This window comes from Centropristis striata, chromosome 2 (assembly GCF_030273125.1).
Source record: "Centropristis striata isolate RG_2023a ecotype Rhode Island chromosome 2, C.striata_1.0, whole genome shotgun sequence".
Taxonomy (NCBI): Eukaryota; Metazoa; Chordata; class Actinopteri; order Perciformes; family Serranidae; genus Centropristis; species Centropristis striata.
The window spans coordinates 6453870-6469873 of NC_081518.1; the positions used below are offsets into that span (position 1 = coordinate 6453870).

Sequence of the window (16004 nt, forward strand, 5' to 3'; positions counted from 1 at the left end):
TGTTTTCAATGTTCTCATTTCCCATCACTTATTTTCTTCTGATATTCCATCCAAAATAAGGTGCTCCTCAGGCTCGCCCATCAGCCTCTCAATCTTTCAATTTTCTGGCATGGTGAAAAGCACTTAAACTTATCGCTCCATCTGTTTATTACATGCCACCTCCGGTTCCTTCCCCTCCCCACCCCCTGGTCTCCTTCTCTCCTCCTCTCCATCTGTGTATGTGTGTTCTCAACAACGTTTATAGCAGTCGAACTCCTCCTGCTCTTGCCCTTTATGTCCTCCACCAACACTGTTCCAGGGCTTTTTTTTCTCCTCCCTTTTTTCTCCTTTATAAAACCAAAATAGGCTATGATTGTGCTTTTTAATTAAATTCATCATTTATGGGCTTGTGAAAGTCAGTCATCATGTCCCCACAAAAACCAAGAGTCGGTGAAGAAAACGCTGGTGTCTTTTTCCTGGAAAGAGAGGGCTGGTTGTCAATTTTAAAGCTCTTCGTTCCGCTTGACCTGTAATTTAAGGTACCAGAAATGGTGGACATATTTCTGCTAACGGGATAGATATCCACGAGGCTGTCAGCCAGGGAATAAAAGAGAGCCTTTACCCTGAGGAAAAGGCAGCACATTAGAACTAAACTGCCAGCTCTATCAGGTTGCAGCGTAGAGAAATATTAGCTCTGTTGAGACTTGTGTTACAGTGTCTGGATGTGTTTTGTACTGACTGAAAGACATCAGCTACAACACAACTGTCCAGATGTCGAAGACAGGATTAGATCCAGGGGCGCTGATTTGATTTTTGAACTGGGGGGGACGAAGCTCACCAAATGATTTTAACTCGATGAGTTATTTTTCCACTCTATGCCTTAACCAAAATGTGTTTTATTTTGAATCAAAGTCTGGGGGTCCAGGAGCTTGCTCCCCCGGAGAACATTTTTGCCCTAAAAGCCTAAATTTGGTGCCTCTATCACATTCTAATGCAACTATTCCATCTTAATCATTGAATATTTTTTATGAGTTATTGTAAAGGATAATAAGGGTTCTTATATGTTTTATTTAAGGCGTCATATTTTGACAGTCTTCTTGTAAATTATGTGGTGGACTCTGCTAACACATCCATGTGCTCTTATTTTGAAAGCTACATGTGTTTGCTTTTATTTTGGAGGCGGGTCTAACACTTTCTGACCGTAACGCCTTATGATGTGTTATATTAATACTAAAAGTCGGAACTTAAAGCTCGGAACAACGTCGAAAATTCTAACATTCGTGTGGACCTTGAACGCACCATTAGCCGCTGGACTCTGTGTCCTGCAATATAAATTAGTCTTACTAACTGAACATTAATCCTCTGTTTTACCGGTGATGTTTGTTGCAGAAAGTGGGGGGGACGGATCAGGATCACTATGAATCTGGGGGGACATATCCCCCCCTCCCTAGTGCCTTCACGCATGATTAGCTCACCTTCTTCTCTGTGATTATGATTTCTCTCACCTCAGACTCTGGAGGAGAAACAGGTTATTGATTTCTCTTGACATCAGTGCTAATTTTCCCCCTCTGTCGAAATTGCTGTGAGTGACGAGCTATTGGGAAAGTACACTGCCCCAAGGTAGAAGTGTTGAATCCGTGTTAAACCACTTCCACAGGAAAAAGGAACATCACAGTAATGCTAGTAAGCTCAGTCCTAAATAAAAAATATAGTGATGTCATATATTTAGATGTTTCTTAGTAAAGAGAACAGTAAGGAGACCCAGTTGAAATTCATAAATAAATGTATACATAAATAAGTAATAAATAATCGATGATGAATGTGTGATTAACTAAATGTAAGTTGATAGAGCTGATAAATATAATTATTCAATTAAACAAATTATAATTAAATAGGACATAAATGTATATCATGAATTCATTTCAAAATGTTCCTTTCCTTTATTCTTCCTTATATCTGGTTTTACTGTAAAATAGTCAACTTTTCATGTCAGAAAAACAGAAACCCTTTTCCAGCTTTGTGAGGGGGCATTTTGTGGCGTCTTCTCCTTTTTGTTGTTGTTTTTTTTGTTTTTTAACACAAACCACTGCACACACTAGAGCAGCTGGAGCCAAAAACTGCTTCTCCTCCATTTAGTAAGTTTCTACTGAGAGCATGATGGGAAAAAAATTGCATGCTAGGAAAAAAATGCTAAAAGAATCTAGTTGTAGTCTTGTAAATAGTTTCCCTGCAAGATTCACAGTCTGTCTAAAATCTCAGTGTGAGACTAAAAACTCTAAACACTTGTCTTTAGATGTGAGCAGCTGTGAGCTGATAGTTTCCGGGAGTCTTTTCCAAATCTTTTCGAAGTCTTCTGATGTATAGGTAGCATTAGCGAGCAGCAACATTGTGACTTATTATGTCGTCCTTCTTTCCTCTCTCTCCGTCACAGATCACGTTCTTCATGCTGCTGTCAGCTGTGTGTGTGATGCTCAACCTGGCCGGCTCCATCCTCTCCTGCCAGAACGCTCAGCTGGTCAACTCTCTGGAGGACTGTCAGCTGGTGAGACCAACTGGACCTCAACTCATACACTCCAGACAAAAAGATGTTTACAAGTCATTTCATCTGGGTTTCAACTTTTGAGACAAAACTTTTCCTCTATCTCTCTGACGGGGGAAAAAAGTGATGCAGTCGGCTCTTTATATACATTTTCTTGGCTCAAGTTTCAGAACCTGATTGATGAAATATGCATCAAAAAATCACGCCCTTTTCTCCGAGTCATGATGCAATCCACCTTACTCTTCCTGGTGCCAAAATGTAGTGAAATAAAGTATAAAAAACAAGAAAAAGAACAATTATTTAACACTATTAAGGCTTAAAGTGCACCTTTAACATACAGTCATAGAAAAAATTATTACACCATCCTTGTTTTCTTAAATTTTTTGTTCATTTTAATGCCTGGTACAACTAAAAGTACATATATGGACAAATATAATGATAACAACGTAAGAGTTTAATTTAAAGGCTGATATCTAGACATTTTCCATGGTTTTCTTGATAATGATTTTGGTTATTATCAAGAAAACCATGGAAAATGTCTAGATATCAGCTCTTAAATTAAACTCTTATCAGCTATTTTTGTTGTCATTATTATATTTGTCCAAACAAATGCACCTTTAGTTGTACCAGGCATTAAAACAAACAAGAAATTGAAGAGAACAATGGTGTAATAATTCTTTCCATGACTGTAATTCGTATATTCCTGAAACACTGAAGTATCAGATGAGTGTTTCTGAGTAGCCTAACATGGCTTCATATCACATGATCAGATGAAAGGCATGTGTTGGTTGTTGTCTGCTTATGAGTCCACATTTAAATTCATGAATGTCGACACAGAGCGGGCTAACAGGCGGCACTTCTGCTCTGAGCAGGCTGCAGAACTGAGTCAACATCAAAAGTGAAGTCAACTATTTGTCTATTAGTGACTAATGGCTGCTGATTATCACATCCATCTTTGCCAGAATGAAAAAATAGCTAAAATGCAGATAAACAACTTTAATGGAGTGCTGCAGTGATTAAGTACCACTTTGCCATAAAGTTTGGAGACTACAAAGAAAGAGTTTAATCAACAGAGGCAGAGATATCCTCACTTTAACTCGTACAGATGCATCAAAAGGGGCCAGAATACTCCGTAAGAAGTCCTGTATGGACAAACAGCTCTAGAAATCTGAAGCTTCTCTATCAAATACTTAAATCAACATTACAGAGGTGAATGTTCATATAAAAGGTGCTCAAGGCCTCAAATAATGAGGTAAATGTATGTTAAATTTATCCCTGTGAGCAATAACCTGACCATCCTGAACACAAACTATTTTTTCTTTGATCGAACTGACAAAAGCTCATGACAGATTTCTGTTTACATTACATACATTACTCCATAAAGCTGCATAATAACGCCAGGAAAACCTGTAATCTTGGTGGCCTATAATGTTCATTTCTTCCCCATTTTGGATCATGTTCATACTGCAACATGTTCGATTGTGTAGTTTTTGGTTTGGATGCTTTTGTTTGGTTTTGATGATAAAGGTGCCACTGCTATACTCCACTACAGTCCTTACAGAGCTTTACTGAGCATAGATGTAAACAGGAAACTGGATACAGACAAAAAAAGACAAAAAATATCTTCTTCTGCATTTAAAATTACCAGAATCTTGCGCATATGTTTCCGCAGTGTGGGGTCTATAGTGTTTTCTTTGGTTCCGCCTCCCAGCTGCTCCGTCTTGGCCCACTTCACATGAACAGAAGATGGAAAAAATCCAGAATGCAGTTATTTGTGATTATGAAAAATGTAGGGATCTAATAATTTAAATAAGGGCTATTTAAGTGTTCAGTCTGTGAAACTGATGTTCCTAAAATTGTCACATTAGTTCCTATATTCTACAAAAATCCTGGATCCTTCATTCCCAAAATGCAACCAATACGGCCTGTTTCCTTGTTATTGCTACAGTATTTCAAACTTCATAACCCCAATTTCATCAGGCTTTCTGTTTCAGATGTGTGCACTTTGTACAGCGAGTACAGTCAAGATGACATCAATTGGGTTGTTTTTTCAGATGTGGTAGAGCCTCAAAAGGCATTATACAACCTGAGCAGACGTCACCTGTGTGAATCTGGTGGCAGGAAGATACAAGCTCTCTCTACATTCGGCATTTTCAGCGAGAGAGCACACTTCAAAACAAGTGTATTAAGCTTTTCCTGCGTGCAGCTGCTGATCAGAAGCAGTTGGACACCGAACACTCACATTTTCATAATGAGATGCTAAGCTGATTTTTTAAGCAGATTTTTTTTTTAAGCTTAATTTATAGCGCCAGGGTCTTGTATCTCTTTCATGACTGAAGAAGCCCCTTGTGATTCACCCAGCACCCAGCCCACTAACCCGACCGTTTCCACATTAGAAGCAGCTTTTCTCCTCACAAAAGTGGGACCAGCCGAGTCGACCAACTTCGCTGCTTTATGTGGCTCCCCGGAGACCCTCCCCCAGTCGTGACTGTAATGCTAGCGTTCCTCGTCTCCTCTCCCCAATGTAATTAACCCATACTTGTTGGGTTCATGTCCTGCTTTCTCTCAATCTGGGACACATAGCAGAGGTATGCTCTACCTCCATCCCTCCCTGGGTAGCTCCACATTTGTCACAGCCTCTCTTCTTTTGTTGTACACTTCAGCCATGTGTAGCTCAGTCACAATATAGTTTATATTCCGTATATCTCTCTTAAAATATACACTACAGGCCAAAGGTTTGTACAAAAACGATCAGTTTCATTGCTATACTTTGCAACAAAATAAATGTGATGTGAAAGAGTCACTTATTAGAACACATTTTTACTATAATTAAAAAACTTCTAATGCACAACATGGGTCAAAAATGACCCATATCTATTTTAGCTTGATAAGCTAACTACTTAGCTAACTTCTTGGCTAAGTATTTAGCTAAGTAGCTATATAAGCTAACTACTTAGCTAACTTCTTAGCTAAGTAGTTAGCTAAGTAGCTTGCTAAGCTAACTACTTAGCTAACTTCTTGGCTAAGTAGTTAGCTAAGTAGCTTGCTAAGCTAACTATTTAGCTAACTTCTTGGCTAAGTAGTTAGCTTGGCAAGCTACTTAGCCTAGTAGTTAGCTTTGTAATAATACAAAAACTTTTTTTCTTCATAAAGTATGAGAATCAAAATGGAAATAATGATCTGTTGTTATAAAAAAAGATATAGCCAGATATTTAAAGAATACTTTGAATATTCAATCATAAAATAAGTTGATATCAAAAGATAGAGCACAGAAACACACAGCAAGCATTAAATAACATGGGTGAATGAGGGCCATTTTTGACCCATGTTGTGCATCAAAGGGTTAATGTATAAATCTGAACTCTTGTTTCTTTACTCAGCTGCTTCAATTTTAGCCATTTCTGTGGTAGTTTGTCAGAGATATGAACACAGTTGAGATTTATTGGGATTTTTGTATCCAAACTCTCAAAAGCCAAAGAGCAAAAGTGAATAATGCAAACTGTGATTGGTTTTTTACTTTTGCACTGAAGTTATGATTCTTCCAAATCTGCTCAACCATAAAACTAAGCCCATCTTTTCTTTTCTTAACATTTATTCAGCAATAGTCTGGTAACATCAATGTATACCTAAAGCTAAATTGAGGAAAATGGTTCAGTTCAATAAAAGTAAAGTCTGATGATGCAGTACACACATCAAAAATCCAAAAAATCCATACTGGCTTTTAATCCTCTGGGGTCTTTGATCGCACTGGCGTGATCAGATCATGCAAAGTTTTCAAAGCACCATAAAAAAAAAACTGAGGACACTGTTGTCAACTTCACTCCAAATAACAGACTTGAAACTTTCATCAACTTTTTGTTTGCTGCTCCTCGGTCATGTAAAACCAAAGATATGATAGTTTAAATCTGATAGTACAAAAATATTTATTCAAACGTAAAAGTACGAAAAACTTTACAAAATGGAAAAAGTGGTTGGATCAGCTAACACTATTCCTCTAAATATACATGTTTTATGGAAATTTATTGTATATAGTTGTATTATATTTGAATTTCATCTTTATATGTTCATATTTGCAACCTACGTTTACATGAACAGGTCCGAAACAGTTCATTGAGCATATTTGTGGTTTTTATTGGAATAAATAGTATAATTTTATTTCAGATTTCATTATTTTTATGTATTTTTGGGCTCAATATGTTAATAAAGTAGGTTAAAGTGGAAAAAAAGTCAGATCATGGTGAAGTTGTGCTGAAAAAATGGATACCAAACATGGGTATAGTAAACATTTTTTATGTTGTATATAAAGGGAAAATATGCTTAGACCCCAGAGGGTTAAGAAAGCCATTGTAAACAGAAAATTGCTGTTGCTTCCAAACTTTTGGCCTGTAGTGTAGTTGGTCAACTGCATCACATTTTAGAATAACCCATCAGAGCACCAAGCTCAGGTCTGATTTGTGCATCTTTCTGTGTGTGTCCTCTTGTGTGCGCGTCTGCATGTGTGTCTGTGTGTGTATGTCTTTGTGTATGTGGCGTGCATGCATGAGTGTGGATGTGTGTTCTCCCCTCCTCCCCCCCAGCTCAAGTTTGACAGCGACGGTGTGTGTGTGTGCTGCGAGATGCAGCATCAGAGTTCGAGCTGCAACAACCTGGGAGAGACGCTGAAGCTGAATCCACTGAGGGACTGCAACACCATACGCCTCCGTCTCAAGGTGAGTGTTTGTACTGTGCTGGTGGCGTTTTCGTATGTAAAGTGTAAATCCTACTGTGTTCAAACTGCAGGTAAGTTGAATAAATCTGTGAAATCCAGTCTTTAGAAGTGTAGAAATGTGCTGGGAGCGATGGTAACAATGTCTTCTATATGTGGTTTTCCAATTTAAATGAAAATAATGGAAATGTATTCTCTTGTTTTTCACAACTTGGAAGTGTTTCATCGCTGTATAACATTTTCTGTCACATCCTCTGACGAGAATGGTAGAAGGCTTAAACAATGATGTCACCATTGCATACGATTGTTTTAAATTCATTTGAGTGGCCACACTGAAAGACAACAACTCCAGGAAATCAATTTTATTCTAACAGCAAACAACAAATCTAATCTAATTTAAATCTGGTTTGCAAAAATTGAATTTTGTGTATTTATTTATTTACTTATTTGTTTTTGTTTTTTTGCAATCCCAGAGATGAAAGAGGAGATGTGTAGAAACAAATGGATTTGGCCCTAACATCAAGCTGCTTCATTTTTATCTGCAAACATTTACCGTTCAAGATTTTACTTCTCCATTTTTGGCCGAGCTCTCTGCATGGCTCTACAGATGGCAGCGTTAGTCCACAACTTTGGTCCAGACTGAATTATCTCAACAGCTGTTGGAGGGATTTTATAAAAACATTTATGGTCCCCAGATGATGAATTCTACTAACTCTCCGTCTTGCACCAACAGGAGGCCGACTCGTGTTTTCTGTGAAATACCTTAATCTAAAATAAGTTGGGTTGCTGTGAAATTTCAGTCAGACATAAATTTTCCCCTAAGGATGAATTACATCTAATCTTAAAGTATTTTCACTTTGTTTCAATTCCAAATATGGTCTCATTAACCCTTTGATGCACAACATATTGACACCCCTTCTAATGCACAACACGGGTCAAAAATTACCTGCATTCATTTCCCATGTTATTTAATTTAATTTTATTTTATTTTGATCTCAACTTATTTTATGATTGAATATTCCAAGTATTCTTCAAATATCTTGTGATAACAAAATCTGTATCTTTTGATAACAAAAGATCATTATTTCCATTTTGCCTCTCATACTTTATGAAGAAAAAAGGTTTTTGTATTATTTCATAGCTGACTACTTGCTAAGCTAACTACTAAGCTAACTACTTAGCCAAGAAGTTAGCTAAGTAGTTAGCTTAGCAAGCTACTTAGCTAAATACTTAGCCAAGAAGTTAGCTAAGTAGTTAGCTTAGCAAGCTACTTAGCTAAAAAGTGGATATGAGTCGTTTTTGACCCGTGTTGTGCATTAGAAGAGTAGTTGCACAAAAAGGGATTTTATTCAAAAATGAATAAAGGAAACCATAAAATTAGGATGTATGATGATCATAAACAAACTAATTGAGGAAAACCTGGAATACTGAATGATGAAAATAATTTATTGCAAAGATATAGAACATAAAAACGCTGTCGGGTCACTTTAGACCCATGTTGTGCATCAAAGGGTTAACAGGTTGGTTTGATTTCTTGTTAAAACTTTTGCAGTGTGATTCTGATTCTAAATTGACATGTCACCGTCTTTTGAATGCAGGACTTTTACTTGTAGTGGAGTCATTTCACAGTGTGGTATTAGTACTTTTACTGAAGTAAGAGATCTGAATACTTTTTCCACCACTGTATGTAGTCCTACTGTTTGTAATGAAATACACACAGAAATACTATTGAAGTGGGATATATTACCAAGATATAGGTGAATATACTGCTGCATTTGGGTTCTTGCACCTGTTTTGTGGTCCAGTTCAGGCACAACATAACACACTAAATAAAGGTGATTAACAAGGTAAACATAAAACCTGTTAAGCATGTTCGTTGTGAGCATTTAAGTATTTACATCCATTTAAAAACAGCCTCACAGAGCCACTATCACAGCTGCAGACTCTTCAGCTCCAGTCTCATTATCGCTTCTCTAACAGAACTATAACATTCACTCGAGTAACAGTCAATAGGTGTTTGAACAGCAATTGTCTTTAAATTGCTAAAATCATCAAGTCTGAACTGATATTTCCAAGTTCCCCCACACATCGCGTGTGAGAACACCCGAATGACGTGAAATACAAAACTCTGAAAGCGTTCAGTCTCAGATTAATTGGAAAGGAAGCGAAGAATGGCAACAGCATTCGTCTTTCCCCACGAGGCAGACCTCTTAGTATGCAGTGTGTATCCAGCCTGGGCTGGCTGTAGTTTGCGAGTGCATGATCTCAGTAGATTATCTTGACTCGGAGTGTCTGCAGGAATGATATACAGTATGCGCTACCGTGCCTTTATTGGATAACGACAATCATATCCATTTATTTTATGACCCTGATTGATTATAAAACATTGATAACCAAATAAAAGACTTCTCAGGATGAAGCACGCTTATGAAAAGAGGAAAGATCAAGCACATTCGTCTTTTTGATCATAACTCATTAAAACAGATATGGGAATTGGTGCCGTAAACCTTTATTAAGTGCCAAAGAAGTCAGATGTGTTGAATTATGTCTAAGCGGGCCGTCGTGCCCGAGTCTCCAGAGTCTGCAGCCATTTCAGGTGGCTGTTAGGCTGTCGCTGATCCTAATGAACTCATGATGCAGCTGCCATATAGTCCCTCCGTCACTAGGTGATGGAGGGAAGCAGGTACACTGAACATTAAACCACTTTTTTATTTAAATTTTGTTTCAATTTTTGCAGCTTATACAGACATATATATAGAAATTCACATTTGGTCTGCTGTTTTTCATTTGTGATCTGCTTAATACAGCATTGAAGTATATGCATCAGGTCAAATGTGCATAAATTATATGGTTAAACAAAAGTAACACAAACAAACAATAAGTAATTAAATAATAAAATGTGTAAATGGAAATAAATAAAATTAAATGAAGTGAAATAAAGTAAAATAAAATAAAGATAACGGGACTTTTATTGCATTAGTATGGTCATGGCAGGTCTCATCTGTTAACAATTATATCTTTTTGAAGCCTTAAGGAGTAAATTATTTGTTCCATGTGATGTGAGATTTCCCAGACCTTCTAAGTCCACATATTGTATGTTGGAGGGTCGGGTTTTAACCATTTAACAGTAATAGATTTAATAGCTGAAATCAGTAATATCAGTATATATATATATATATATATATATATATATATATATATATATATATATATATATATATATATATATATATATATATATATTGAATTTAAGCAGCAGTCTGTAAGGTACATGTAGTTTTATTCAATTTGGGTTTGATTGCTGTAGAGGTGCATTTTTCACATGTTCCCAGTGAACACAGGTTATGTTTACTTATTATGTCAATTGGGAAATTGGCCAAATTTGCCCTGATTGTGGGTATTAGTTGTGCTGGAAAAAAATATCGGTATCGGTAATCGGCTAAATGAGTTGTAATTGAATGAGTTTCATTTGAATTCATATCCAAAAATATTTTGTGAAAATGGCCAATAAGTTTCTTATTTCCTTTACCAACTTCAATTGGGTTGGATCTAGAATTGTAATCCATTCTGTATGCTTTGTATTAAACCACTTTTAAGTTTGTTATACATTCATTTCTCAGGAGTAGTTCTCTGTTGAAAAGTTTTATTTAAGAAAAAAAACATTCTCCACGCTGCAGGTAATATGTGCCATTCACTCTTTGCAGACACATTTAATTTCTAGCCCATTTTTTCTTTTCATTATAACGCCTGGGGCTGTAAATCATCAGTGGGAGGGTGTACTGAGATAATTTGTGATTTCCTGTGAGGAGGGCGGATGTGTAACCTTGCCGTGGAACTCACTAACCTGTTTGGCTCGAGGCAAGGTATCTGTAGAGGTTAAATATCTGGTGAGCGGGCATGTTAAACACTTCTTTAGAGGTGTTATTAGATTTCTTTGCCTGGCAGGAGTTATTATGTCATTATGTACATTGTGGTCACAAGGGAAATCACAGAAATGCACCGGCTCACATCTGCACGGCAGATGCCTTGCCATCACAAAAATTAGCTCAGATGAAGCCATCATAAATATTTCTTGTGTTACAAGATGCTTGCAGTTCGACTTGGGGAAAGTATTTACTGTAATAAACCTCCACTCTCTCCCTGCAGGGACACACAGTGCACAGACCTCTCACCAGTGGACTTGCTATTAGTCACCTGTAGGTTTTGTGATGTGTTTGGCACTGTTTTCTCTCAAAATCAGCAATTGAATTTGTTGAATCTGATAAAGAAAAATATGTTACTGGTTATTCCGCCTCGAGAATTGGTAATTTCCCCAATTTATTGGATTTTCTGCTCATTTTTGTCCTTTGCCTCACTGTTCCCACAAGCATGACCACGGACAACATCAGCCCATGTTCATAGATCAGGGATGGGCAACTTAAATGCTGCAGGGGGCCACAATTTTTCATGGACACTACCACAGGGCCACATATAGGACCGAGCACTTAACCAGATATGATGAAACTGCAATTTTAAATGTTTTACAGTGCTGTAACTTAACATATTTCATGCTCAAATGCTTGTCCACTGCAAAAAAGGTGTGTCTAAAACAGATTAAAAACACTAAATCTGAGGGAAATGATCTTGCTGCATGGACAGATAATTTCACTTGACAAGATTTCTTAAATTAAGATTATTAAATAAACATGTTGAACACTTAAAATAAGAAATTAACTCTTAAAACAAGATAAATTATCTAACACTTCTAAATCTGAGTTTGTTTTATCTTAAGAACCAAATAATTTGCAGTTATAGGAATGCTTTTTCGTCCCTACTACCCTCACACAAACTCTTTAATTAACAGAGTGGGAGTGCAGATACCACTACAAAGTAATCCTACACTTTTAGTAACACAAATGCTAAATTAAACGACCCATAACAGACAAAATGTTGAAGATAAAGTGACTGTTTACCTCTCACGGTGTGTGGCGCCACACACTACTCGGGCTGCTTGGATCCTACCCAAATTCCCGAGTCGGAATCCCGAGTTCAAAGGCCGTTCTATTGCACTTTTCCGACTCGGAGGTCGGATCTTTCCGAGTTCCGAGTGCAATCGAATGCAGCATTAGTCTTTGCTGCGTATTCAAAACGTTCAACTTAACATGAGGATCGAGTCTGTCTCTGTTGGCTGTAGTTGTGAGGTTGGACAGTGTGTAACAGCCCAGAAAGACTGATTAAACTGTAAACCGGAGTCAGAGAGGATGGGTCCCAACCTTTAAGAAAGTATTAGCCTTTCATAAGAAATATTTCTTTTGATTAGTGCATCAATGGATGAGTTGTGGTTCAGTTTTCAGACACGGTGCTATCCACTGCAGAGCACAATCTCTCCAGCTCCAGAAAAGAGTGTTTGCATGTTCTGTGATAGGATAATTTAAGCTCTGCAGGCCGGAGATGAACTCGTGAGGGTATTAGAAAAGCTTTTCCTTGACTCCAGAGTGTGTGCATTTATTAGAAATGGCATCACAGAGCTTCAACATCTGCTGCTCCCTGTCATTGGAGGTTAGAAAATCTCTGAAGGGCTTTTCCAGCAGTCTGGACCGACGTCCCTGAAATCGCTGCAGGGCTTCCTGGGGGAAGTGCTGGGTTTTCTGCCAGAAGCTGTAAAGAGCTGCTCGGGGGTGCAACAGACAGCCGAGGTCAAGACTATCACCAGAAACTCTTCGCTGGCTGGAGAAAAGCAGGGTGCTGCCCTTTGCTACTGCGAGCCTGTCATACTTCAGAGGGAGCAGATCGTGCAGGCGTGTGTGTAGTTTGTGTGTGGACAAGATGTTCACGGTCCGAGAGGCAACAGTTGAGTATCAGTGATGTGAAAACCCAATTAAGCCCCCTGTGAGGCTCAGAGTGCCGCGCAATCTGTCTCCATAAGGACGTGGTCAGACGAGGCAGCAGGTGTCACTTTCCAGGTGCAACTCATGCGTGGAGGCAATAGTTGTCTTCAACCGTTTTTGTGGGATGAAATGATCAAACCAGTTTTTTTTCAGTCACATGTTTGACGTAAATGTCGACTTTTATTTAACCCTTTGATGCACAACATGGGTCTAAAGTGACCCGACTAAGTTTTTATATTCTATATCTTTGCAATAAATTAATTATATCATTCAGTATTGCAGGTTTTCCTCAAATAGCTTGTTTTTGATCATCATACGTCCTCATTTTTTGTTTTCATTTCTTAGTTTTTGAATAAAAAACATTTTGCACAAGGTCATTTTTGACCCATGTTGTGCATTAGAAGGTGTTTATATGTTTTCACCAATTTAAAACCTCACAAAGAAAACACAAATATGAACTATCCTATTCTGTTTAATTGGTGTTTTTCCAATGTAAATTATTATTTGGTGGCTCTAATAAGTCTCAAATGTTAATATATGTGATTTTCCAAGTTAATCTGGTGGTTCTAACAACTCTTTTAAAGTAAAACCTTAAAAATAAGACAAATATAGTTTACTCATATACTCAAATTATTAATTTATTGTATCACTTTTTGTATCACTACGCTTCTAATGCACAAGGTCATTTTGAACCATGTGTGTAAACTTGATGTAATAATACAAAAAATATTTGTCTTCATAAAGTATGAAAGGAAAAATGGATATAATGATCTGTTGTAATGAAAAAAAAAGATATTCAAACACACAGCCAGCATGAAATAACATGGGGAATTAATGCGGGTTATTTTTGACCCATGTTGTGCATTAGAAGGTGTTTATATATTGTGCAACAAAGGGTTAAAGCATAACATGGATTTTTAGCTGAAGGCGTAAAGTTTTCCAAAGTGGTCTAAAAATCGACTTGTTTGGGTAATTCATTACAGCAAACTGCTTTTACTATTGACTATTTTATTAAGATCAGAGTTATGTGATTGTGCTCCTACTGAACCACACGTTCTGTTTTCTGGGATCGATCACTTTTGTTCTTATTGCTGCCTGGTTATTAAAGAGTGGCATAACTCTTCTTCAATGTACCTTCACATATTTTACCTTTAGTCAATTTCCCAAGACGGTAACACTAAAGGGTAGAGGGTGCATTCACTATAATAATCACTAACTAACACTTAATTAACAGGCAATTAATCCATCTATAAACCATTTACTATATGTCTTCATAAAGTATTAATTTATACATTATTTACAATACTTTATAAAGATTCTATTAACAAGTTCCATGTTTCACCTTTACAAGAAGGGTCACAGCAAGCATTAATTAATAAATGGCCAATTTATGATGAAATCATGCTTTTATAACATGCACAATAATAACAAGATCACCATATTGTATAGGTTAGTCTATAACTTAGGGTACAGGAACAAGCAAACCCTTTAATAAACATTTAAAAAAACAAAAATATTTTATCTTAATGACCTGGGTTGAACTTTCTGACGTACATGTTTATTAACATATTCAACAATGTACAAATATTAGTACCTTTATAAACATGTAAACCATAATAAACAGGAGTCATTTGTTAATTATTATATTAAATAAACATTAGTTAATTCTTGTAATCGTTTCAGTAGAATCATGTGGAAAATTGTTGCCCTAGTTAACATGAACACTGTTTATTGATAATTAGTAGACACATTAATTAACTGTTTGTTCATGCAAATCACTTCTACTTCTAGTTAATGTACCCTTGTTGTGTTACCAACAATTCAATACAAATACAGTACAAGCCTAGTACCAGGAAAGTTGGGGCAAAACATGAATAAAACCAGAATGCATCAAATTCATAATGAGTGTTTTTATAGTGTCACAACTTTATTTGGAATCGGGATTGAATTTCAAATGATAAAAAATGTAATCTTTTCTTCTAATCTGTTCAGCGGTGAATTAAAGTGAAGGTAATTTTAAGTAAATGGGGATAAAAACAGTGGTGTTAACCTCTAACTCTTGGACATTTAACATAATTTATCTCTGCTTTATGTAATAAATGAGAAGTTCTTTAGACTCCAAACATCAAAACTTTAAACCATGTAAACTCCTTTAATTAACACTTAGTTTAAATTAGGTGTGATTTGTGATTTGTCATGTTTCAAATGTCAGACTGACTTGTGCTCAGTTCTCCTCCGACACAAAACGTGCTCCAAAACTGTTAGTTTCCAAGAAAAACATGCATTTGTTGTATTTCATAGTTGGCACCGCACAGTTTCAACTTCTCCGGTTCCAACTGGCATCCTCTCTGCTTTAAGTCTCGGCTCACACAGACGTGATCTTTTGGCAACTAGTTACTGGATATCAAACATGTTTGAAAAACAGTTGCAGGGCTGGCAGCGGATCCATTTTATAGCACAAACTTCAAAGGGTATCGAAGTGAGTCACGGGATCCGGTTGGCAAAAGTCGCCGCCTGCTATAAACACCTAGGCTGAACCTCCGTTTGTGACCATTTGTTTATCAATTTCTCTCCCTGTGTTACATTGATTTGTTGAAGAAAACTTTGTTTGACTCGCATGCCTCCCGAGTGAACGGAGGATCCAATAACACAGTAAATCCTTCATGAATTGAAGTAAATGGTGTGTTTCCATCCATTCATCCATTCTTGTCCGCTTATCCGGGGCCGGGTCGCGGGGGCAGCAGGTTAAGCAGGGCATTCCAGGCGCCCCCACTCCCCAGCCACAACGTCCAGCTCACAGCTAAATATTCACATTGTATTATTTATTTATTTTATTTATATAGTGCCTTTTTAAAATCACACCACAGCTGCAAGACACTTCACAAAATATAATATCATACACTACATATGCAAA

General features: G+C 37.1%; 1 protein-coding gene across 1 annotated transcript in view; it reads left to right on the forward strand.

Moving 5' to 3' along the window:
• The window catches only part of fam189a1 (family with sequence similarity 189 member A1), a 158500-nt gene that overhangs the window by 121309 nt on the left and 21187 nt on the right, over positions 1-16004 (forward strand). Inside the window, exons 3-4 of the mRNA XM_059354913.1 lie at positions 2411-2521; positions 7063-7227. Of these exons, the coding sequence (XP_059210896.1) occupies positions 2411-2521; positions 7063-7227 (276 nt within the window). The remainder of the gene's footprint in view (positions 1-2410; positions 2522-7062; positions 7228-16004) is intronic.